The 26,332-nt window shown below is 41.7% G+C and overlaps 1 protein-coding gene across 1 annotated transcript in view; it reads left to right on the top strand.

Moving 5' to 3' along the window:
• Positions 1 to 26,332, top strand: part of LOC137518572 (bromodomain-containing protein 4-like) — a 170,769-nt gene that overhangs the window by 70,666 nt on the left and 73,771 nt on the right. Inside the window, exons 11-14 of the mRNA XM_068236621.1 lie at positions 5,082 to 5,127; positions 5,332 to 5,374; positions 7,475 to 7,576; positions 15,119 to 15,175. Coding sequence (XP_068092722.1) covers positions 5,082 to 5,127; positions 5,332 to 5,374; positions 7,475 to 7,576; positions 15,119 to 15,175 — 248 coding nt within the window. The remainder of the gene's footprint in view (positions 1 to 5,081; positions 5,128 to 5,331; positions 5,375 to 7,474; positions 7,577 to 15,118; positions 15,176 to 26,332) is intronic.

Raw genomic sequence — 26,332 nt, 5'->3', positions numbered from 1 at the left:
ATCCTGTTTGCTGGAAACAATAGGGGGCTCCGTGCATCAAAGCCAACTATTGCTAGATGGATAAGACAAGCTATTCTAATGGCATATCAATCACAGGGTAAGGTCCTTCCAACATCTGTCAAAGCTCATTCTACAAGAAGTATCGCAACCTCATGGGCAGAGAGGGCTGGAGCTTCCATCGAGCAGATTTGTAGAGCGGCTACCTGGTCCAGCCAGAACACATTTGTAAGACATTACTGACTAAATTTATTATCAAGTGGTGATCTAGCCTTTGGTAGAAAAGTTCTACAGGCAGTAGTCCCACCCTAATGAGAATCTTGTTTATCGTCTCAGAGGAGGGGTGCTGTCCCAGGGACGTTCTGGGAAAGACCACACTTACCTTCGGTAAGGTCTTTTCCAGTAGTCCAGGGGACAGCACCCCTACTTCCCACCCTATGTGGGAAACTATTAAGAAGAAATTTTGCAAGCATCGTATGGTGAGTCCGGGTCATCTTTGTTATTACTGAGGATCATTGTAAGTGGCTTGTATTTATACATGTACTGCTGTCCATTATGCAAATTTGTTTGTTTAATAGCTTCCTGTCCAGAATTGGGAGGGGAGACAAGTCTCAGAGGAGGGGTGCTGTCCCCTGGACTACTGGAAAAGACCTTACCAAAGGTAAGTGTGGTCTTTTTTGCTCATGTAATGCACATTTTAACTTGCACTTCACCCATTACAGACCTTAGTCACTTGCCGGCAGTCTATTTTAAGCACATACATATGCACGTGCAGTCACTCCCAAGCTTGCACTTAGATATTTAGATGATCCAGAGGCTTCACCGTTTCTTCTCCTCCCTACCGTGCTCCCATCTGTGTATGGGTGCATTCTGACACTGCATGCATAGCCCAAGCCTGCGCAGTAGAACAAAGCTATACACAAGCGGCTTTGTACTACTGCACAGGTCCTACTCGCACCTGTGCAGTATGGCCGCACTCCTTCATGAACTGGAGCACGGCCACTAAAACAAGCTCTTGTCGAAAATGTCCAGAGGGTTCCAGGAAAAAGAACGGCTATGCAAACAAAGAATGGAGCTGTAACAATTAGTGCAAAAAAATGGACTGCAAAAAAGTCATAGCCGCACCTTGATAATAGCTGTGCATTCAGTTTTATCAACTGAGGTATATGTGACCTCATTAGAATCAGAATGAGTTGTAGGATAAATGGATTTGCCTTACTGCTTGGATCCATGTCACATAAAAAATAGGTAGGGACAAACTCGATCCATAATTCAAAAAGTCAAAATCAAAATGATGATCAAACTTGAGAAAATGTCAGGATAATTACAAGATTTTGAACCTTACAAACCACCCATATTTGAATAGCCCTGTGTGTTCTCTTTTCATAATGTTGACTTTTGTGGCCTTTTTGTGATGCCCATACTCGCCTGGGGCTCTTCATTGGAAGTATGGCGCTAACGCACTTGGTGCAAAAAAAAAAAAAAAAAAAAAAAGGTCTGTAGAAATTTACATGCACACTTTGGGGTGAATGACCTGCTAAATGGCCAGCAAGCTATCAAATGACACATACAGTATGTGGTAACAGTTAACCGCTGTAAGTAGTAGAATAGATTTCAGAGTTCTGATATTTTTATTTTTTTTCAATGACCATCAAAAGCAATACAAATATTTTCTTATTCTCTGTACCAAAATAAAACCCTTAAAAAACAAAAACCAACAGTGACAGAATTTAAAAGAAAATACAGTCCATTAAATTTCTATTATAGAGTTGTCCTTAGTAAGCCAAATAGAACAATGCTTAACCAAATAGCAGGGCTGTGGAGTCGGTCCAAAAATCCACCGACTCCGACTCCTCAGTTTAGGATTCCACCGACTCAGACTCCACGACTCCGACTCCTCTAATTTGCATATTACAATTTTGTTGATTAAAAGTATGTAACATGAAATTCGTCTCTTAACTGCCAACGCTTAGGAATTTTACAAGACAACTGAAGTGATAAGGATATGTAGACTACTATATTTATTCCCTTTAGACTAAAACTAGTCCTTGGTAAGGATCTATATCTTGTTTTTTTCGCCACCAATTAGGCTTTCTTTGGGAGGTACAGTATGCCAAGAATCATTTTATCCTAAATGCATTTTAACATTAATAAGAAAAAAATTGAAAAATTGCATTATTTCTCAGTTTTTGGCCATTATAGTTTTAAAATAAAACGTTCTACTGTGGATAAAAGCCACACATTGTATTTGCCAGTTTGTCCCAGTTATTTCAACGTTTAAAAAATTTCCCTAGTACAATGTATGGCGCCAATAGTTTATTTGGAAATAAAGGTGCATTTTTCAGTTTTGCGTCCATCACTAATTACAAGCCCACAAATTAAAAACTAATAATAATATACCACCTTGACATAAATTTTAAAAAAGTTCAGTCTCTAAGGTAACTACATATATTTTTTTTTATTGTTTAATGTACATTTTTTTCCCTCCATATCAAAAAAAGTTTGGGTACTATGGGAGGGAAATGGTTAATTATAAAATTCAGTGTGGGGATTTTTATTAAATAAAAATGAATTTTGGTGTAATTTACTATTTGGCCATAAGACGTCCTCAGTCATTATTCCAATTCACGTACGTAAGCACATGAATCGGAAGAAATGTGTGGCAGCGTAACAGGAAGATACAATGAATGCCGGCATCTCTTAGACGCCGGTATTCTTTAAATCGGGGACTTAGATTTATGAATGGGAATTGCGGTCTCATTCATTAACCTCCCCGCTAAGCGGCGGTAACAGCGGTGCACGCGTGGGCGAACAGTAGTGAGCGTCGGCTGCATGCCGCTTCAGACTTGCATTCACGGCCCTGGTGCATTCTGTGAACTTTGCAGGGCCGTGAATGTACTGCTCGGTGTGCATCAAGTAGTTAAATTAATGTTATATTACAGTAGATAACTTTCCAACAAAGATACATTTTGCACTATCCAATTAATAGACCATATCTGCCTGCATAACAACTATACAGATTCTATGTAATCTCAGTGTTTAAAGGAATACTGAATAAAGAATATTGTGAAGAAGAATTGGCAAATCGTACTGCAGGATCCCTGGCTTAAGAGTGAACTTCCGGAGAATCCGGAAGTTATTTTTAAGAAAGCACGATCAATCAAGAATAAGCTCGCGCCAAGTAATATAGGAAACCAGCAACAAGAGAAATGTTCTTCTGGACTTCTATTCCCGCATCTAGTAGGAAACTACAAATGTAATAAAAAACGGTGTGGGTGCTGTTCTTTCATCCAAAACCGTAAATCCACCATCTGTGATAGCAATGGTGAAACAATCAAATTGAAAGATTTCATCAATTGTAGTTCCTCTTTTGTTATTTATGTACTAACCTGTGGGTGTCAAAATAAATACTATGTCGGTAGAACCACCAGACCCCTGCGACAACGGTTAGGCGAACATAAGAGGAAGATCCTGGACGGGTGTACAAAACATACAGTCCCAAGGCATTTTTTGGAAGCACATGATGGCAAAGTGGATAGTTTGAAGATCATGGGGCTGGAAGTCATCACTAAGAATATTAATAAAGGCTTGAGATACAAGAGGCTCTGTGAACGTGAATCCTATTGGATTTTTAAACTAAATTCCCTCACTCCAGCAGGCCTTAATGAGGGATTAGAAGTAGCCACGTACATATAGGATCAACTATATAAATGTACAATTTCTGTCCACGAAAAATTGGGGGAAGATGATAAACACGCCTTCATGTGCTTATGATAAGCTTATGATTGAAGGTTCTATGTATTTATGCATTTATTTTGATCATTTATGTATATGTCTATTTGTTGATTTATCCATCCATCAACTACTTATAGACGTATGCTTATGAGTTTTTATGAAGCCATGTGTATATGTATATGTATTTATTATTTTTTAAGCTTATTGATAGGTTTATATTTGATAGTCCTGAATCATCTAGTAATTTGATCCAGGACTTTAGTTGCTATAATGTACAAAAATGTGGAGATTCATAAGGTCTTATGGCATTAGATTTATTATTAATATTATGTATAGGACTGCCCATAGTTCGAATAAGTTGGGAAGATTCATATGAATTTATATTTATATTTATATTTATATTATTTATAAGTTTTAAATTGAAATTTTATGTGTTATATTAGCTATTCGCCCGATACGGGCAGCGGTGATGGAATTTAGAGATTAATCAATAGCCGCACCGCCCCCACTCGGAAGAGCGAAGCCTTTGTAATTGTTTTTGTCCCCGCCGTCACTAGGCAACATGACGTTGCACGTCCGCACGCCCTTCGTAAGGTGCATGCGCATTCCCGGCTCCCTACCCGGAAGAGTGAGGCCACTGTATTTTGTTTTTGCCTCCTCTGGTTGCCGGGCAACATGACGTAGAACGTCCGCACGCCCTTTGTAAGGCGCATACGTATTCACGGCATAACGGACTTCCGTAATCCTTAACCTAGGTTGCTAAGCAACCACTCGTACTTTTAACGCGTCCACTGCGCCATTGCGTCATCTGACGAAGGCGTTGAACGCCGAAACGCGTAATGACGCAATAGGCGCAGGCAGCTGCTACGATTCCGCCGCGTTCCTCCTCCCGCTGGCGCTACCGGAACTCCGGATTCCAATCACTGCTGGCCACAGTATTGAGGCGACCAGAGCTGGTTTTTCCATCTGCAGGAAGCGGTGATGATACACTCTTTGTGAGATATGCGATGTTTTATTTGATTATATTGTAAGTTCATTTTAACCCTTTTGCGTATGAAGCTAAATTAAAATAGTTAATGCACTAGAGAGCGCTTTTGTTTTCCCAATCCCTTTTAAAGGAATACTGTAGGGGTTCGGGGAAAAATGAGTTGAACTTACCCGGGGCTTGTCCATTTAATGATTTTGTATGTTGACATTTACAACTGCAATTGTGTTATTGCATTCCTTTCTACTAAATTAAGTACAGTAAAGTTTTTCTGTGGTCAAAAAGTTTCTATTTATCTTTATTATCTGATAAAAGCTATGCTAATGAGCCATGACCGAAATCCTTTTCAATTTTATTGTTGCAGAATTAAAGGCCGTTAATGTGGCATACATGAAGAATAGAAAAAATCGGTAAATATAACCATAAACACCATTCATTAGATTACCACAGTTCACTAATGCCGATGTTTATTTAAATAACGTGTTAGAAAATCAGTTAATCATAGTGTTAACATCAGTAGACCTAAATTACACTGGCACTGACTTCAATTAAATGTTTTTTTCGTTTTTTTATGGTTCAAGAAAATAACTGAATTTCTATATTTCACTTTCTAGACCTCCTCCAGCACAGCCAAAAGTTGAGGAAAAAGTGGTTATCGTAAGTTGTCTTATTTTAGAAAACAAAATTTAATTACTGAGAAATATGCTAAAATAGATCACCTAGAAAATAGCACTTGTTTGTTATAACAATGTAATTAAACTTGTATCTGTCAGGTTACCTTTTTTCTTTTCTTTTTTTTTGGACAATAAGACGCACCTAGGTTTATAGGACAAAAATCGGGGAATAATATGAAAAAAAAATCATTATTTCTCAGTTTTTGGACAAAATGGTTTAAAATAAAAGTTCTACTGTGGATAAAACCTACAAATTTGATTTGCCCATTTCTGCTGGTTATTTCATCATTTAAAATATTTCCCTAGTACATTTTGTGGCGCCAATATTTTTTGAAAATCAGTCCATCACTGATTAAAGGAGTTTTCTAGGGGTTTAAAAAAAATGTCACTTACCTGGAGCTTCTACCGGCCCCCTGCAGAAGTCCTTTGCCTGTGCCGGCACTCAAGGATCCTCCAGTCACCCGGCGCGGCTCACTTTCAGTTCCGCCAACTTACAAGCTGTCGGCCACTGTGCTTGCGCGGCCCTGGCTGCATGCATCCTCGCTTCCGCTCACATCGCCGGGAGCATTCTGCGCAGGCTGTTCTTGGCAACATCGTGCTGGCCCAGAAGTCGGCAAAACTGAAAGCTAGCCGCAGCAGGGGACTAGAGGACCCTTGAATACTGGCGCGGGCACAGGTCTTCTGTAGGGGGCCGGTAGGAGCCCCAGGTTAGTGAAACTTTACTTATTTTGTACACCCTTAACCTCTTGAGTACCAGGCTTTTTTTGTTTTTTTTTGTTTGTTTGTTTTTTGTACAATTCAGCACTTCACCGATTTTTAACCTCCTTTTCTTGCTACTAATACAGCTATTTTTGGGGGGTGATATTTGATTGCTGCTGCGTTTTTTTTTTTTTTTTTTTTTTTTTATATATCTATATCAAGAGAGAGGTGTGTGTGTGTGTGTGTGTGTGTGTGTGTGTGTGTGTGTGTGTGTGTGTGTGTGTGTGTGTGTGTGTGTGTGTGTGTGTGTGTGTGTGTGTGTGTGTGTGTGTGTGTGTGTGTGTGTGTGTGTGTGTGTGTGTGTGTGTGTGTGTGTGTGTGTGTGTGTGTGTGTGTGTGTGTGTGTGTGTGTGTGTGTGTGTGTGTGTGTGTGTGTGTGTGTGTAGATATAGATATAGATAATGTAAAATTGGCCCTGACTGTTTTCCATACACTACATGATACATATATACATATACATCAGCCTATGTATGGGAATAGATTGTGAGCCACTGCAGGGGACAGTTAAGTGACGAGGCTTTCCTCTGTACAGCACTGTGCTAGACCGCAGTGCTGTACACGTTTATTGTAGTTTTCTTTTTCCTTATTACAGCCTGCCGGCTCCGATCGCTCACCGCACTTTGACACCAATCAGCATTAGGTGGTCCCCAGGCAGCCACACAGAACCCCTTTAAAAGCCCAGTAATATACCCTCTTGACATACATATTAGAAAAAGTTCAGTCCCTAAGGTAATTATGTAGGTTTTTTTTTTTAATGCAAAAAGTTTTATTTGGGTAACTATGGGAGAGTGTGGGAGGTAAGGGGTTCACTTTAATAATGTGTAGGTTTTTTTTTTTATTATTCGAAAAGAAAAAAAAAGTATATAGGTTTAATTTTACTATTTAGCCATAAGATGTCCCCACACATTATCTTCCTGAGTGTACTGTTAGTACGCTAACAGGAAGTAATGTGTGTGTGTATATGTTACTTTTGTTATTACAATGACCGCAGGCGTCTCATTGATGCCAGTGATGATTGAAACGTGGACTTAGATTAATAAATGGACCCATTTACTGATCTCCCAACTAACGTGCGGCAGCGAGAACACACGTGGGAGCAGGCAGCGGCAATAGACTAATATCTACATCCCTTGGCCTGCAGATGAAGTTTCCCAGGGGTACATATTCTACAGGGGATGCAGTAAGTGGTTAAAACTGTAATGCAATTGTAAACTAAACTGTATGCATATTCTGTAACTTATTTAATATGCATGCAGTGTTGTTAACCATCAGTTTGTCATTATCTTTATTCTGCATCTGCAGCAACTGACTTTTTGTTTTGCAGGAAATTGAACCAAACAAAGAAGAACCCAAGAAAGATGAAAAAGAAAATGATGACAAAAATAAAAACAAAGATGAGAGTGATGACTCAGATGGGTGCAGCATTGTAAGTCACTGGATAAAACCGGTTTCCTTAGTGCTGTCCTTTAGGTTATTTCTGGGCTAGTGATACCTGGCAGTGGTATGCTGAAGATACAGTAGGGATTGGATGGATTTTGTGCTCTGCAGTCAAATTCACCAATGATGTTTTTGTGCGCTCATCCCTGTTTTTAGATACTTTTTGGTGCCTACTTTTGCCTTCTTTTTGGAACCTAAACTACAGTTTCTGTCACACTCACATTTAGAGCACAAAACTACATACATTTATCCTGTTTTGTTCCCACAATTACCATATTTTCTGCTACTAGAAAACACACCTAGGTTTACAGAAGGAAAGGAAAACATTATTCTTAACCAAATCATAACTTCCCTGGTGTTCCTTTGGTCCTCCTCCCACCATATAGCTTCCTGGTGGACTAGTGGCCCCCTTTCCTCCCCCATACAGCTTTTCAGGTGAACTAATGGGCCCCCTCCCTCCCCATATGGATCCCCAGGTGGTCTAGTGGGCTTCCTCCTCACGTTCCCCAATAGAGTAGTGGCAGCGGAGGAGCTTCAGGAACACTTACCTAATCCAGGGCTGAATGAAGCTGCACCAGGTCTTGCATCTGATCTGATCCATCCTCTAGCAGTGACCGCTTGCTCTCTGCATGCATCGATCTTCTCCACATCATGTGTAAGTCATGTACACAGGAGAACCAGAAAGAAAAAGTTGCGACCTGTTATAGGCCTAATTTAATGGGAGACCTGATGCAGTGTCATTCAGCCCTTTATCAGGTGAGAATGTTCTTGAAGGACCTCCACTATTCTGCTGTTGGGGAGGTAGGAAGGGACATAGTCAGGCTTCACTCCTCATTTTCTCTATTTTCGCTTTTTAAGGTGTTCTGATTTTTTCCCACACTTTTTAAGGTGGGGAGAAGTGCATCTTATGCAGTGAAAAATACTGTAATTTGCTAAACTATGCCTGTCTAAAACTTGACTTTTTTGTCATTTGTTCATTGTCAGAAGTTAGTAAATTGCTGGTCTTTTGACTAAGCTGAGCTTTTGATTAGGGAAAGTACACTACACTATATTGGGCATATAGGCTTGAATATTTAATTCTAATTTTCAATTGAACTTACTTGAAAATTAAAAAATTAAAAAAGAACCAAAGTGAAAATGTGGTAGATTTAAACTCTGCAGCAGTAAAATATAAATGCAATCCAATGTATGTGACATGTCTTGAAATCTTCTATTTGGGCTTTGTGAATAGAGCTAATCTGTTAAAAACTAAAGTTTCAAAAAAAAAAACCTACAGAAATTGGGGACCAAATAAATATGTATGCGCTGAAAAACTGTATTATTGAAAAACCATCTCAATAAAACTTGGCTTTTACTCAGTCCTTAAAATACATAACTGGGCTAGATACAAACATTTTCTTTTTAATAAAGTGGTTGTATAGTCAGTGTGTATTGCAAAATTTGACTGTATTAAACTAAGCCACACAACATCAGTCTTCCCTAGATCAGTCTTGTGACAGTTAAGAGGTAAAGAGGCGTCCTGGTATGGATAAAATTTGGTTAAAAAAAACTCAATAAAATATAAATAAGCGAAGTGGCTTACCTCAGTAACAACAATCACATGCGACAAACAAGGTTTATAATACACAGGCACCATGTTTTGCGGGTGCAAGACTGCTTCCTCAGGCCAATACAAGTGCCAAGACAGCTGTAGCTAATAGTATCCAGCACTTCAATGCGTAATAAACCTGGTTTGTCGCATTTGTGACGGTTACTGAGGTAAGCCACCTAACTTATTTATATTTTATTGGTTTTTAACCTAATTTTACCCATACCTCAGCGCCTCTTTACTCCTGTTCTGTGCTTCATAGCCCCCTTTCCTGGAAGATTGGTGGGGTCCCATCTCTTTTGTGCTTGGTGGACGCATCCAGTGACTGCATCCAATCCCGTTGAGACTCCTCGAGTGGAGTTAGGTTCATTGTCTCCACTTGCCTCAAGTGTTTAGCTGCCCCGTTCGGCAACTTACCTTTGTGAGTGGTTTTTTTACTCTTTAATAGCACATTTGAGCTATTAATGTACTACACTATCTGGGCTCCCATTGTGTCTGTGTCATTGGTGTCATTGTTCTCGCTAGGGTGTTTGGACACCCCTCCTCCGTACTTGTTACAGTTAAGGTAGAATCCTGATATAGTAAACCTCTGGATATTGTGAACTTATTCATAAGCAGGTTGAATATGAGCCCAGGCACCCTGTGGGACTCAGTAGATCACAGCTGCCTACAGATGAAAAGCTATCCCAATCCAGCCTTCTCAAATCATAAACAAAACTCTGATGTGCTGATCAACTCCCACGTGCAATTTTATAGATATTCTACCATACTCCGAGTCTTTTCCTTTGTCACCGCTCTTATCCGTACTCCACCAATATAACATATATGGACAAGGAAAAAAGAGCAGGGGGACTCCATTTACATGGTAGCTCCAATACATAAAACTTTAAGGGTACCCCTGACGATGGCAGCCGCTGAAACCGGTCGGGCTGAGAGTGTTGTGAAATACCACAAATCGATGTCTTAGAAACAAAGTATTGGTTTATTTACTGTACAGGAGACATGCACTTAATCATAGCAATGTCTGACTTGTAAAGCTCAGAACAGAAGTTATATACTCCCAATAACACATTACAATCATACCTCCTACTCCAATGATTGGATACTTACAAAATATCTGAGCTAACTATTGGAACACACAATACTGCATAAATTAATACATGAATACATATACCGTATATACTCGACTACAAGTCGAGAAATTTAGGTCTGATCTATTTTTGTAAAGTAGGGGGGTCGACTTATACTCGCATCAGACCTAAATTTCTGACTTGTAGCTGAGTATCAAGTGCCCCCTCTACTCTGCATTTGCTCCATTCTGCCACCCTAGTGCTGCCATCCAGCCAGATTGTGTGTCCATTCTTTACTCAGATGCCTGAGTCACCATAATGCAGCTCCCCCCTGCAAGCTGCAAAATGGACTAACCCCCGCTCTGACAGCACGTGGTGCTTAACAGCCGGCGGGGGTAGGAGCTGCTCAAAGTCCTGTTATGTGTGCCTCTGCTCTAACCCCCGCTGGCTGCTCATAAATCCTCCGTCCGTTCTGGCCACAGATCACTGTCCTCGCTGGTGCCTGCAGCTCCTTTTCACTACACACAGGCTGGGCTGCCCTGCACAGTGACGAAGGAATGAGGAAGTGAAGGAGGGGATCAGAGCGATGGGACACGCTGAATGGAAGCTGAAGCCAACGGGTGTTCCGCGGTGCCTGGGAGTTTTAGCTGCATCCACACTGGGGAATTCACTGACAGCTGACAGTGACCCACCCTGCATCTGAATGGTAAAGTTGACAGAGCTGTTTACACAGCCCTGAGCACTCAACCTGGAAACTGTTTATTTTTTTAATTGTTGCTTTGAAGTGCAGGACTGGCCTTATCTTCCCTGTCAGCTCCTGTACAGTGTGCTGGTGCTTGTTTGAAGCAATTAACTCCTTATGATCTGCAAGCATGTTTCCAACACTACTGCTGCTGTTAATGTTGTGTATTAACACATTAACAGCAACACAGTGTGGGGAACATGCATGGAGATCATGCAGGGTTGCTCCATGTATCTTGCCTTATACATGCCCATTGTTAACCTTATTTATCACTTACTATACTGACAGAAGGTTTGGACTTGACCACAACTTTTCTGGGTAGGCTTTTATTTGAGATATTAATAAATACCAGATTAAGAGGGTCAAATATTGGGGTCAACTTCTATACGAGGTCGACTTGTATTCGAGTATATACGGTAAATGCTTAAAGAGGATCTGTATTGTTAAAATCGCACAAAAGTAAACATACCAGTGCGTTAGGGGACATCTCCCCGCCGCATTAAAATTAGTCAAAAACAGATTTAAAAAGTTTGTTTATAAACAAACAAAATTGCCACCAAAACAGGAAGTAGGTTGATGTACAGTATGTCCACACATAGAAAATACATCCATACACATGCAGGCTGTATACAGCCTTCCTTTTGAATCTCAAGAGATAATTTGTGTGTTTACCTTTTGTCCCCCTGCAGCTCTCATCCACTGAATACTAGTGACAGGCTGATCTTTTCTTCCTGCAAGACAGCTCTGCCCTGTCTGTAATTCCTCAGTATGAGTCAGCCAGCTTCTTTCACAGCCTAACAGAGGAGGATTTTTATCCAGCTCTTTTCTCTCACTGATAAGAGAGCAGAGACGCTGCTGGTTTATGTAAATGAAACACACACGGGAGTGTGCATAGAGGGGCCTGGAGGTAGGCGTGCATAACAGATCAGCACAGGAGAGTTGGCAGCCTTCCAGACACAGGGCGACAAGTCGGACAGGGGAAAGATTTATTACAGAGAGGGTGATAGTAGAAAGTGCTGCAGTAAGCCAGAGCACATTAGAATAGGTTTAGGAACTTGTAGGATGGTAGAAAAAAAGGATGACGTTTTTGTTAGTCTCTTTAAATAGATGAGGTCAGTTAGTCGTTAATTATTATTAGAGATATTTGCTTCAATAGTAGCTTGTTTAATTTAAAGTTAGTTTGACTGATGAGATTCACACGGCGCCATCTCTTATCTGCAAGACAGCACAAATCATCCCTAGTAGCACATTCCAAACCCATGAAACCATGTGAAAGAAGAGAACTAGTCTTATACAAGTAACTGTATAAAGCAAAGGGAGTGTGGCAAAATGGCTTACAGGTGGCCATTTTATTTATCAATTTTACTTCAAGAGCGGACACTACTGCGGGAAGGAGTGGGAAGCACTACTTTCCAGTGGGTCCTAAAGGATTAAGGACAAATGTGAGTTACTCTGTATATATTTATTGGATTGATTAAAAGTTTTATTTATTGGATCTATTACTTAAAGTAGTCTTTTTTTTTCTTTTCCATATATGTTCTATTGGTGGAGTATGGATAAGAGTGGTGACAAGGAAAAAAAAAAGTATGGTAAAAGATCTATAAAATTGCATGTGGGAGTTGGATCAGCGCGTTAGTTTTGTTTATGATACAATGTACTCAGTCACCAGGTGCCAGCAAATGCGTCTATATAGATATCTAATGTATGACATTCTAAACTAGTAAACTACTTGGCCATGTCCCTTGAAGTTTGCTATGAATGGATTCTACTGTATCATGTGCCTGGCTTAAATGGGAAATCGGCTGCCAGCACACAAAGCATAACTACAAGTCCCATGCACATTGCACCCACCCCAAAACCCTGTATGTTTCACCCCAAAAGAGGCTTAGTCAGGGGTACAAATAACATTAATCCTTTCGGGAGTGGACGGCTCTGGTCCTTATGGGTTCCTTTCTCTATTGCGCCCTGTGAATACTGTGATTGGCTTACAGTAATCATAGGGGGCTCCTGACTGAGATGCGGAAGCTTTGCTGTCAGTGAGACAGCAGAGCAAGCGGGTGCAGCGACGGAACAGCAGGACAAATGGCTAGGGTGGCTTAAGTGCGCAGCGGTGAATAGTTGAAATCCTCGTCCTGTCAGAGCTGCACAGCCACCAGCAGGACGTAGATTCCAACCATGACGTTCCAGAAGTGATTACAGTGTAAGATGCACTGTGATAGTGAAATGACAAACTATAGCCTAAGTATGTATCTCCACCTTGTCTATCCTGCCTATTAGAGTGCGGGACTGTAGCCACAGACAGCTCCTGAGTCCTAATGATCCATCATTCAGCGTATATGTAAATGAGGCAGAAACCAGTAATCCATTATTAAGAAACTAGTAGACCCAAGCCTGTTTAAAAACGAGCTCTAGGGTATGTTTCTCGCCGCCCGCCACATTACTGTGCATGCGCGCGCACCCGCTGTGCACGTGCGCTCACGCCCGCCCGGCTCCCTGGCCCCGTCCTCTTGTCTCTGTGAGGCTGGGTCCGTACTGCGCACATGTGCAGTAGCACAAAGCATGGACCAGCTACACAGAGACAGCACACGTAGGGACACAGGTTTTATTATAGAGGATACTGTATTTGTAATGGTTGAAAACACAGCACGGATGGCCTAATAGAAACTATGAGCTATACATTTCATAAGGACCGTTTACCAGGATGCATGAATGGCACTTCTCGTGTATTTATGCCCAGAATGCTTCTGAACCCGAATTGTAGTGTTAAACACATATATCCAGGCACATCGCCTCTAGTTAGGATATTTAATAAGTTATTAAGGAAAGGGAGGTGCTGAAGGGGGTGTGGCCAGAAAAATAGCAAAAAACACAATTAACGCTTCGCACACTCGCATGCAAATGTTCAAACAAATGCATTCACAGATTCACTCATCCAGGCACCACTGTTATCCCTGCAGCTAAGTTAAAAGCCGGGGTCTTAGTTCACAGAAGAATGCATTCTTTTGCTTAGTCACATACACTGCGCAGAAGTACCCAGGTAAACGTAGGTGTCCTAACTCTGGCCCTGTAACATGCATAGTGCAGACGTGCAAACATTCATTGCATTAAACTTATCTAGGGATTAGGAGCACACATCCCGACGTCCTCTCCTGGGACAGATAGCACATCATACCAATCGCACAAGGGAGCTAACGTAATATATCCATGCGCACCATGCACATACACCAGCATAAGCTGTGTGCATGCTGACAAACACATACAGGGAAAGGATGGAGTGCAGTGAATTAAAACCCTGGCCACAGGGGTCAGTAACAAGAAAAAACATATATATCCAGGCACTTCGCCTCTAGTTAGGACACTAAATAAGTTATCAAGGAAAGGGAGGTGCTGAAGGTGGTGTAGTCAGAAAAATAGCAAAAAAATCTTAACCCTTTGCACACTCGCAAAGTGTAGGTGACTAAGCAATATGCATTCTTCTGTGAACTAAGACCCCGGCTTTTAACTTAGCTGTAGTGATAACAGTGGTGCCTGGATGAGTGAATCTGTAAATGCATTAGTTTTAACATTTGCATGCGAGTGTGCAAAGGGTTAATTGTTTTTTGCTAATTGTAGTGTTGTCTCACACACACTAAAGGATCAAACCCGTTGTATCTTAAGGGAGTGCTACAGCTGGAAAAGAGGGATGACGCCCCCTCTATGCAGTGTTTAAAAGAGTAAATCCAAAGTAATTCTTTATTGGTTTTATATAAAAGCATATGGCCATATGCTTATACATGGAACCAATAAACAATTACTTAGGCTGTTCCAGCTCTACGCTTTTGGTCCTGAACCCAACTGCTGCGCGGGAACGCAAAATTACAGGCGACAGAGCATTCATCGCTCATCGTCAAACGGGGTAGATGGATCACAACAAAGGGTCCCCATCCAAACCGATAGACAGGAAAGCATAAGTACCCTAGAATCGCGGAGCGATTCAGTGCTTTAAAAAGCTAAAGTTGCACAATTTTTAAATGCTGTATGTCCTAAATCCAAACTTGTTTGTTTTGTAAGATAAATTGTCAGTAAAAATATTATACGCTGTCACGTTGCAATATTCATTTAGATAACATTGACTTTCTTTATTTATTTTAGGATTTTAGTGGTGATGTTGACGAGTTTTTCACCAACCAGGATTTATTTGATTTTTTGGTAAGTCTATTATCATTGTACATTTAAGGTGTGGCTGTTTATAATGATAAATGCTTATTTATTTATATATAATATACATTTTTTTTTTATTTTTTTTTGTGTGTGACATGGATGTTTTAGAATAGGATAGGTCTGCATCTCACCCTTTTATATCTTGTACATTTTTTTTTATGCGGAAAGACAACATATTATACTGGAGCTGAATTTCTCCAGTCAAGGCCAGGGTGACTGACTTTGATTCAGGTGAAGCTAACAAGTATTCTAAAAGACACCCACATGTTCCTACATGTATGGCAACCCTGGATCCAACTAGAATTACATGGACTTGATCCTAACACATATGCCACATTTTAGCACAATACTAGGTGGTGAGCGTACCATTTGGAGCTCTCCGCCTCCCCTTTATTTCCCTTCTCCATTTTCTCTCTCTCTATTTTTTCTTTGTTTTTTTTGTCCTTTCTTTTTTGGGGACCCTGGTATGATGGGCTTAAAGAGTAACTGTCAGGCTGCAAAAGCGAATTTAAACCTCTATTCTCCTGTGTTAAACAGTTTAGAAGGAAGGCAAAAAGGCAATACTGAAGTTAAAAATCTCTTACTTTGATGTTTGCTGAACAGCAAGCCTCTATATTCCCAAGCTCCTAAGGAGGCCGGCAGGCAGCATATTAAATTCTGCAAAGCATTCTGGGGCTGCTTCTTCTCCCCACTGCACTCCCTTGGTCCTCCCCTTCATTTCCCTATCCCGCCCTAAGGCTGCTTTCACAGTGAGAAGTTACAGGCTCATGTTACAGCAGCTTGTATCTTGCAGTCCAGCTCACAACACCTAGCCACATGGCTAATTAATATTCACTGCACAGTAGTGTTGTCCGGATCATGAACCATTAGGATCTTTGATCCTGATCTTTTTTGTGAGTCGAATCATTAGGAAGCAAGGTAAGGGAGGATATTACATCACAATTGGCTTCATACAAGACAGACAAACATGAAACCTGCCATGAGCTGTCAGGAGCATCAATCTCTGCAAATACTATATAAAAATTCTGTGACATCCAAACGTGGACAGTGAAATGCATATGTAATGTAAGTACAGCCAATATTTAGCTACTGATATGTGTTTTTTTTTTCTCTGAGACCCTATACCTAACAGCTCCTCTTTAAGAGTTGGTGGCCATATACTGCCTCTCTTACTTATAGATAACTTTTCCATCCAAAAAATTAGATAATTAAGCCACTGAGGGCTTCTTTCCCCTCTGCTCAGTAAAGATTGTTTCAGTTTTTATGTTTAGACAGTTTGGGTTAACACTTTCCAACATGAGAAGCTATTACGCTGCTTGAAGTTGGCTTGTTGTGTAATGATTGTAATTTTTGTTCGGTCCTTCTTGTAAATCTTTTTCGGCACCAGTGATCGATGATCACACCTCCTCTAATTTATTTGCATAAATTAGGGCTGGTTCACACAGACGTCTGCCCCGCATTTACCGCTGGCGTTCGGGACTTGGCGTTAAATGCTCCCATTCAAGTGAATGGGAGCGTTTGTACCGGGCTTTTACCGGCATTTGCGCAAACGTGGCGTTCAGATCCCGATTTTTCCCTGGCGTTCGAGGCGACCCTGGACGCTACATGTAGCGTTCTGGGTCGGTTAACCGCTGCGGCTAATGTCCCCCTGTGGGCGAGAAAAATGCTGAATGCAACTGAACGCCAGGGAAAGCCACTGAAAGCTCGAACACGACGCCACAGAACGCAACACCTCCGAAAGCCGGGCAGCTTTCGAAGCCAACCAGCCCCTAGTGTGAACCAGCCCTTAGTGATACAAGGTGTACATTCAGAAATCACCTTGGTTCCAACAAATCAGAAAATAGGAATATGATTACAAATCTTGAACTAGCAGCAAAGTAACAGAAGCCAGCGCAGCAATCATTAGTAAGCACAAATCAGCTAAGCTACAGAAGCATCAATAAATGTAAGCGAGCTAAACTAGGCTATCTAATACATGTTCTATACAGAAAACTCTCCAGCTTAAAAAGTGTTAATTAATTACATCCCACTGTTGGTGGGTTGTGGGTGGATGATAGGGGTCAATCACATTATGAGCTTTCTATTGGCTTCTATGATTGACAGCCCCTCCACTGCGAATGACAGGAACCCAAGACTATGCTTGGAGTTTTGGTGACCTGTTCCCTGCTATTTCATGGAAACTGTTGTCTTTTTCATGCTGTGGAAGTCCTGGAATGTGTTCTGGTGCCTACGCACAACAGAGTTTCAAATTATTTTATAGGTTGTGAAAAACTGAAAATGGTCATTGGTTAAATTTTCTGCATTACGAGGTCATATTCACTGACATCAAAAGCCATCTCAATCAAAAACCTCTTAACAGCGGCTGGGAGCGCTCTGTACTTGCGCAGTAGTACTGTCCTGGCACATAACGCTCCCAGGGACGGGAGCACGCCTGGTCGGTCCGTGCACCTCGGTTAGGCTTTTGGGATGAATTTCGGGGGACCAGCGCAAACCCAGGGAGACCTGTGCCATGGAAGAAAGTGGTTAGTCAGAAACTCCTCATCCTTTTCAGAGGTAATTTTTCACACCTTCAGGGACCCTAAAGGGGCTGAACAGCTCTTCTCATGATACCAGCCCACCTCCCTCCTGACATTGCAGCCTTGTTGGGATGTGGTGGCTGTTATAATCAATTACAAGGATAGAGAAACCAATAAAAAAAATGTAATCGGAAACCAGCAAAATTTAGCAATAACTTTCTTCCTTTTAATATTGAAAGTGCAAAAAGTGTACAAGATTCTTCAATCCATAGATTCATCCATAGACATATTTAATTCAATACAAGTGGAGCATACACTTTTAAGACAGGCTGGTGCCTATTAACCAACCATACACTACTCCATCCATCTGGATAATGAAGAGTTGCACGGCACTTATCAGTAAACAAGACTGTTTGAAAATTAGTCTTTTAGTTCTAGGCTCACTGCAGCTGCTTCTGCTTGCGAACTTGGGTGAGGGGTGGTTGGGTAGAAGGTTTATGCGCTGAAATCCTTTAGAGCAGGGCTTTTCAACCTCGTACCACCAGTGGTACTTTACTGTTGGCTGGGTGGTACACTCCTGGTTTGCCTGCCACTTAATTACCAACCTGCCTCTTGTCCTGGTCCCATCCTGCCTCCACAAAGTTCAGCTCCCCCTTGCTCGCTCCTCGCTGTGCTGCCCTGTGGCATACTTCAGACCTCAGATCAGCGGTGAGGAGACAGCCAGGCAAATGGTACACAGTGACTGCAGGTATACTTCAAATACAGAAAGTGACATCACTCCACCAATGCCTCCTGCTATTTCCCTCCTATATGTTCCCCCTTTTCTTAAAGTGTACCAGTAAGAAAAAAGTGCCCCGGGGGAACTTACCTCGGGAGGAGGAAGCCTCTGGATTCTAAAGAAGCTCCTTGTCGGCGTGAATGCATGCGCAGTAGCGGCTCTCCGCTCATACACTGGCAGAAACAGCCGAGCCGATCTACTGTGCAGGCACACTGGTGGTACTTTAAATTTGAATGCGATAAAAGTGGTACAATTAGTGAAAAGGTTGAAAAGCCCTGGACTAGAGCACAGTTCCCCAACCCTGTCCTCAAGGCCCACCAACAGTACATGTTTTTCAGGAAACCACAAACATACAGGTGAGGTAATTTGTGTCTCAGCAGAGCTGATTAGCTACCTCTGTGGATTTCCACAAAACATGTACTGTTGGTGGGCCTTGAGGACAGGGTTTGGGAACACTGCGAGAATTCAGCATTTAGATGTTCTCGGGACTCTGGAGGCACCAGCAGCTTCAAATATGTGTTTACTACTTTGTAATGGCAATTTAGCAGCTGTTCTCTTAATCTGATGTATTTGTTTGGCAAAACCCTTCATTTTTCTTTTATCTGCAAAAACCCGTGTGTGTTCTGAGTCAGCCACACATGCTTAAAGGAATACTATCGATTGAAACGACTTTTTTTTTTTTTTTTAAATACTCTATATTAGTGTACACATTACCACTAGTGCTAGGGGCAGTTTATTTATTCATCCAGGTCTCTCTCTCTCGCTATCTCTGCTTAAAAATTCATTTCTCACACAGCTCATAGTAGTTTGGGTCACCCTGAGCTGCTTGGTTACTCTGTCACACAGCTCACAAATATATTTCACTGTGTCACTCACAGCATGCAGCAGACATTAGGAGAAATAGGCTGATCTGAGGTGGTAACAGGTAACTAAATGAGCTGTAATAATGCTGGAATATAACTTGCTATAACACTAGTCTGTGTTTACACTCAGACTGGCTGCCTGCTTGAGGTGATTCACTCCAGGCTGCATCCACTTTACAAGCTGCTGAGAGGGGCAGACCACTGTCTACAATTAGCATTATTAGTATCTTTATCAGTCAAGAGAAGCAAAGATGATAAACACACATTGCTAGAATCTTTAACCCCTTACCTTCATATCAATAAGATTCTTTCAGCAAGGTGATAATTAAACTATAAACTGAGGAGTTGATAGCAACTCCCCTGTGCAGAGACATGGTCTAGCCCTCTGGGAGCTAAGTATTCAATACATTTTGTATCCAACACTGACGCCAAAACGGACGGAGGATTTTACAGCTGAGAGGAACAGCTGTGTGAGGAATCAAATTGCTCCTAGTACTTGTCCTAATGTGTGCTACAACATACAGCATTTAAAAATAAATGCATACATCGATAGTATTTAAGTTTTCAAACCTTGTCCAAGGCATTCAACCATTTCACAGTTCTCGGCAGCAGAGAGAACATTTTTCTTATTTTGCTTGAAAATGGTGGTCTGCTTAAAGGGCATCCGAGGCGAAAATAAACTGATGGGGAAAAAATTGTATCTAACCTCAGTCTCCTAAAAATGACTTTTCTACATATCTGACAGTTTTATATTTTATTTAAATCTAGTTTTTAAGTTTTTAATGTTTCATTGTCTCTGCTCAGTGACCCCTTCATTGAAGTATGCCAGAGCTCAAATCTATAAATTATTGACCCTTTTTATTTCTCTCCTGCTCTCAGAAGACATTTACTGACAGGAAAGTGTTTTGTGGCTGTAATGACTTATCATTGAGTGTTATGCTATAGTCTGACCCAGTCCAACCGGGTCAGAAACTGTCACCTGCATACCTGATTAACTTTTTCAGGCAGAGAAAGACAAAAAGGAACACAGCATAGTTATTTGTGTGCTTGGCACTATACATACACATGTCTATCTCCTCATGTCACGTCACCTCGGTTGTCCTTTAATAATATGGAACGCCCGTTGTTTTATCTGGCTCACTTGGCAAACTAGTTATTAACCCATTCAGGTTCCGTGGTTTTCACGTGAGAAATGTTCACCTCCCATTCATTAGCCTATAACTTTATCACTACTTATCACAATGAATTGATCTATATCTTGTTTTTTCCGCCACCAATTATGCTTTCTTTGGGGGGTACATTTTGCTAAGAGCCACTTTACTGTAAACTCATTTTAACAGGAAGAATAAGAAAAAAATGGAAAAATTCATTATTTCTCAGTTTTCAGCCATTATAGTTTTAAAATAATACATGCCTCCATAATTAAAACTCACGTATTGTATTTGCCCATATGTCCCGGTTATTACACCGTTAAAATTATGTCCCTATCACAATGTATGGCGACAATATTTTATTTGGAAATAAAGGTGCATTTTTTCCATTTTGCATCTATCACTATTAACAAGTTTAAAATAAAAAAAATATAGAAATATTTCATCTTTACATTGATATTTAAAAAGTTTAGACCCTTAAGTAAATATTTACTTGTTTTTTTTTTATTGTAATGTTTTTTGTTTTTTTATAGTAAACATTTTATTTGGGTAGTTTTGGGAGGGTGGGAGGTAAACAATAGATTTATAATGTAAATGTGTGTTCATTTTAATTTATTTTTATTTTCAGTTGTAGTATTACTTTTTGGCCACAAGATGGCGGCCATGAGTTTGTTTACATGACATCACTCTAAGCGTAACACACGCTTAGAGTGACGCATCGGGGAGGGAACGGCGAGAAAAGGCGCAGCTTCCGAGAGAAGCTGATGCTTTTTCAGCGGGGAAGAGGAATCAGTGATCGGGCACCATAGCCCAATACATTGATTCCCTGGCTACCGAATCCGCGGCCGGGAGTGCGCGTGCACGCGCGCGATCGGCCGTGGTAGCGCGTATGGTTCCTGGACGTAGTTTCTACGTCCAGGAACCAAAATAGGCTAAAGGTGTCCGAGATTGATTTCAGTGATCAAAGGAGCCCTGAGACACAATACCATCCATGAGTTTAATTGAAAAGCAAAATATTTAATCTTTGATACTTAACCACTTCAGGACCACAGTCTTTTCGCCCCTTAAGGACCAGAGCCTTTTTCTCCATTCAGACCACTGCAGCTTTCACGGTTTATTGCTCGCTCATACAACCTACCACCTAAATGAATTTTACCTCCTTTTCTTGTCACTAATAAAGCTTTCTTTTGGTGCTATTTGATTGCTCCTGCGATTTTTACTTTTTATTATATTCATCAAAAAAGACATGAATTTTGGCAAAAAAATGATTTTTTTTAACTTTCTGTGCTGACATTTTTCAAATAAAGTAAAATTTCTGTATACATGCAGCGCGAAAAATGTGGACAAACATGTTTTGGATAAAAAAAAAACCCATTCAGTGTATATTTATTGGTTTGGGTAAAAGTTATAGCGTTTACAAACTATGGTGCAAAAAGTGAATTTTCCCATTTTCAAGCATCTATGACTTTTCTGACCCCCTGTCATGTTTCATGAGGGGCTAGAATTCCAGGATAGTATAAATACCCCCCAAATGACCCCATTTTGGAAAGAAGACATCCCAAAGTATTCACTGAGAGGCATAGTGAGTTCATAGAAGATATTATTTTTTGTCACAAGTAAGCGGAAAATGACATTTTGTGACAAAAAAAAAAAAAAAGTTTCCATTTCTTCTAACTTGCGACAAAAAAAAATGAAATCTGCCACGGACTCACCATGCCCCTCTCTGAATACCTTGAAGTGTCTACTTTTCAAAATGGGGTCATTTGTGGGGTGTGTTAACTGTCCTGACATTTTGGGGGTGCTAAATTGTAAGCACCCCTGTAAAGCCTAAAGGTGCTCATTGGACTTTGGACCCCTTAGCGCAGTTAGGCTGCAAAAAAGTGCCACACATGTGGTATTGCCGTACTCGGGAGAAGTAGTATAATGTGTTTTGGGGTGTATTTTTACACATACCCATGCTGGGTGGGAGAAATATCTCTGTAAATGACAATCTTTTGATTTTTTTACACACGATTGTCCATTTACAGAGTTATTTCTCCCACCCAGCATGGGTATGTGTAAAAATACACCCCAAAACACATTGTACTACTTCTCCCGAGTACGGCGATACCACATGTGTGGCACTTTTTTGCACCCTAACTGCGCTAAAGGGCCCAAAGTCCAATGAGTACCTTTAGGATTTCACAGGTCATTTTGCGGAATTTGATTTCCAGACTACTCCTCATGGTTTAGGGCCCCTAAAATGCCAGGGCAGTATAGGAACCCCACAAATGACCCCATTTTAGAAAGAAGACACCCCAAGGTATTCCGTTAGGAGTATGGTGAGTTCATAGAAGATTTTATTTTTTGTCACAAGTTAGCGGAACATGACACTTTGTGGAAAAAAACAATTAAAATCAATTTCCGCTAACTTGTGACAAATAAATAAAATCTTCTATGAACTCACCATACTCCTAACGGAATACCTTGGGGTGTCTTCTTTCTAAAATTGGGTCGTTTGTGGGGTTCCTATACTGCCCTGGCATTTTAGGGGCCCTAAACCGTGAGGAGTAGTCTGGAAATCAAATTCCGCAAAATGACCTGTGAAATCCTAAAGGTACTCATTGGACTTTGGGCCCTTTAGCGCAGTTAGGGTGCAAAAAAGTGCCACACATGTGGTATCGCCGTACTCGGGAGAAGTAGTACAATGTGTTTTGGGGTGTATTTTTACACATACCCATGCTGGGTGGGAGAAATAACTCTGTAAATGGACAATTGTGTGTAAAAAAATCAAAAGATTGTCATTTACAGAGGTATTTCTCCCACCCAGCATAGGTATGTGTAAAAATACACCCCAAAACACATTATGCTACTTCTCCCGAGTACGGCGATACCACATGTGTGGCACTTTTTTGCACCCTAACTGCGCTAAGGGGCCCAGAGTCCAATGAGTACCTTTAGGCTTTACAGGGGTGCTCAAAATTTAGCACCCCGCCCACTTGCCAGGACAGTTAACAAACCCCACAAATGACCCCATTTTGGAAAGAATACACGCTAAGGTATTCCATGAGGGCCATGGTGAGTTCATAGAAAATTTTATTTTTTGTCACAAGTTAGCGGAAAATGACATTTTGTGAAAAAAAACAAAAACACAAAAAACCACAATTTCTGCTAACTTGTGACAAAAAATAAAACATTCTATGAACTCACCATGCACCTCACGGAATACTTTGGGGTGTCCTCTTTCCAAAATGGCATCATTCGTGGGGTCTGTCCTGGCATTTTACGGTCTCTGCAATCATTACATGTATGGCCAGTATTAGGAGTTTCTGCTATACTCCTTATATTGGGCATAAGGGTAATGCACTGTGGGCTGAAAGGAAAAATGAACGTCAAACGATCAATCAATGTGGATGCCAAAAACTTTTGAAAAAAAAAAAAAGGAGGAAGGCGTCTGCCAGGACATAGGAGCTGCCGCCCCAAAAATCCAAACCCACCAGCTCGTATGCCCTGGCAAACCTGATTTATCCATTCACACTGATCGATGTGGATGAACAAATCATTGCCAGAGTTCTTTTTTGATACAAAGTGTTTGCCAAAGCATATGAATCCCCAACACCACTCCTCGGCCCATATGCCTCGGCAAACGTATCTTTTTGACTGCGGAGGAGAAATCTCGTCCTGCAGCGCTACATGCACCGACTTGTGTGTAAGCTGACAGACGCGCAATGTTCTGTCAGGATGCACCATCAGTGCTGCAGCTGATTGGTCGGTCTGGATAGAAAAAAAGACAAAACAATACAAAAAGGAGGGGAAGGCGTCTGCCAGGACATAGGAGCTGCCGCCCCAAAAATCCAAACCCACCAGCTCGTATGCCCTGGCAAACCTGATTTATCCATTCACACCGATCGATGTGGATGAACAAATCATTGCCAGAGTTCTTTTTTTGATACAAAGGTGTTTGCCAAAGCATATGAATCCCCAACACCACTCCTCGGCCCATATGCCTCGGCAAACGTATCTTTTTGACTGCGGAGGAGAAATCTCGTCCTGCAGCGCTGCATGCACCGACTTGTGTGTAAGCTGACAGACGCGCAACGTTCTGTCAGGATGCACCATCAGTACTGCAGCTGGTTAGTCGTTCGCTCGGTCCACCTGGAAGGTTATTGGATGGAAAAAGAGAAAAAAAACCCCAAAAAACAAGCAAGCAGCAAAGCAATTACTTCATTAACATTAATAACCTTTGAACTTTTTTAATAAAAAACTTAACATTGCAAACCAAACATTAACTTCTTTGCCTACCTGTTTTTTGTTTTTTTTTAACTTGCCTCCCGAGGACAAACCTCTCCTCCCCCATGGAACAATGTGCGAAGTGCAAATCGCACAGAGTTGTGGCGAAATACATTACGCAATTTGTCCCAAGTGAAAGGAGAGGTTTCTGGCAGCCCTGTGTATTAGGGTCTCTGGAAACCCGATGTTTGGTTTCACACTGCATATTGACATATCCGGTGGGTCGAGCCCGCCGCACCGTATCGTCCAAAACAGACCTTCAGGCAATACCACAAGAGTAGCATTTGGCCTAGTAATGAACTGCGTCGCCATAGACTAACATGACTTCCGCGCCGATCGATATTGCCACAGAAGCCACGCAGTAACGTAGGCATGCACTAGCGTTAAGTCAAGCACTTCCGGCGTAGGGGGGGACCGCAAAGTGTGACTTTTGCTAGGCATTTTGCCCTAACGCATCGCAGCAGTGTGAAATAGCACTGAGAGACCCTTGTGTGCCTACCGCTGTGTGTGGAGTTCCCTACTCTCTAACAGTGTACCTGCTCGTGGTACCTCTCAAAACACTCCCCTAGGCATAGGCCAGGCTGGTCAGGACAGGTGGGACAATAAACAGTGGTGTCACGCCTTATTCCAGCCCTGCTGCAGACACGACAGCGTTTTCTTCGGATTCGTTGACCTGGGGTAGTCGGAATTGGATAGGCGTAATGCCTTCCATGCAGCCGGCTAGTTGCATCTTGGGGTTGGGCCACGGCACCTCCTGGATACAGGAGTTCCATCACGATCTGTTTATTAAATTGAATAAACGAGCCAGTTCTCCCAGCCTTACTGTAGAGAACAAAGCTGTTGTAAATTGCCAATTGAATGAGGTAAAAAGACACTTTTTTTATACCAGCGTCTTGTTTTTCGGGCAACTAAATAGGGCGCTAACCTCTGGTCATTGAAGTCCACCCCTCCCATGTTAGTATTATACTCGTGGACGACAAGGGGTTTTTCAATGACCTCAGTTCGCCGTTGAATTTCAACTGTCGTGTCTGCGTGAATGGTGGACAGGAAGTAAACCTCCCTCTTGTCCTTCCATTTCACCGCGAGCAGGTCGTCAGCACACAAGGCGGCCCTCTGCCCCCGTTGAAGTCTGGTGGTAATGAGCCGTTGGGGGAAGCCCCGGCGACTAGGCCGCACGGTGCCACAGCATCGGATTTTTTCTATTTTTAAGTGCTGAAAGAGGGCCACAGTTGTGTAATAATTGTCCACAAAAAGATGGTACCCCTTCTGCAACAAGGGTGACACCAAGTCCCACACAACCTTTCCACTGCTCCCCAGGTAGTCAGGGCATCCGACCGGCTCCAATTTTGAGTCTTTTCCCTCATAGACCCTAAAATAAGATGTATAGCCTGTGGCCCTTTCACAGAGCTTATACAGTTTCACCCCATACCGGGCGCGCTTGTTTGGGATGTACTGTTTGATGCGAAGGCGCCCGGTAAAGCGTATGAGGGACTCGTCTACGCAGATGTCCTGGTCAGGGGTATAAGCATCTGCAAATCTGGATGACAGGTGGTCTATGAGGGGTCGAA

This window comes from Hyperolius riggenbachi, chromosome 5 (genome assembly GCF_040937935.1).
Source record: "Hyperolius riggenbachi isolate aHypRig1 chromosome 5, aHypRig1.pri, whole genome shotgun sequence".
NCBI classification, from domain to species: domain Eukaryota; kingdom Metazoa; phylum Chordata; class Amphibia; order Anura; family Hyperoliidae; genus Hyperolius; species Hyperolius riggenbachi.
This window is presented reverse-complemented; position numbering and strand designations above follow the sequence as displayed.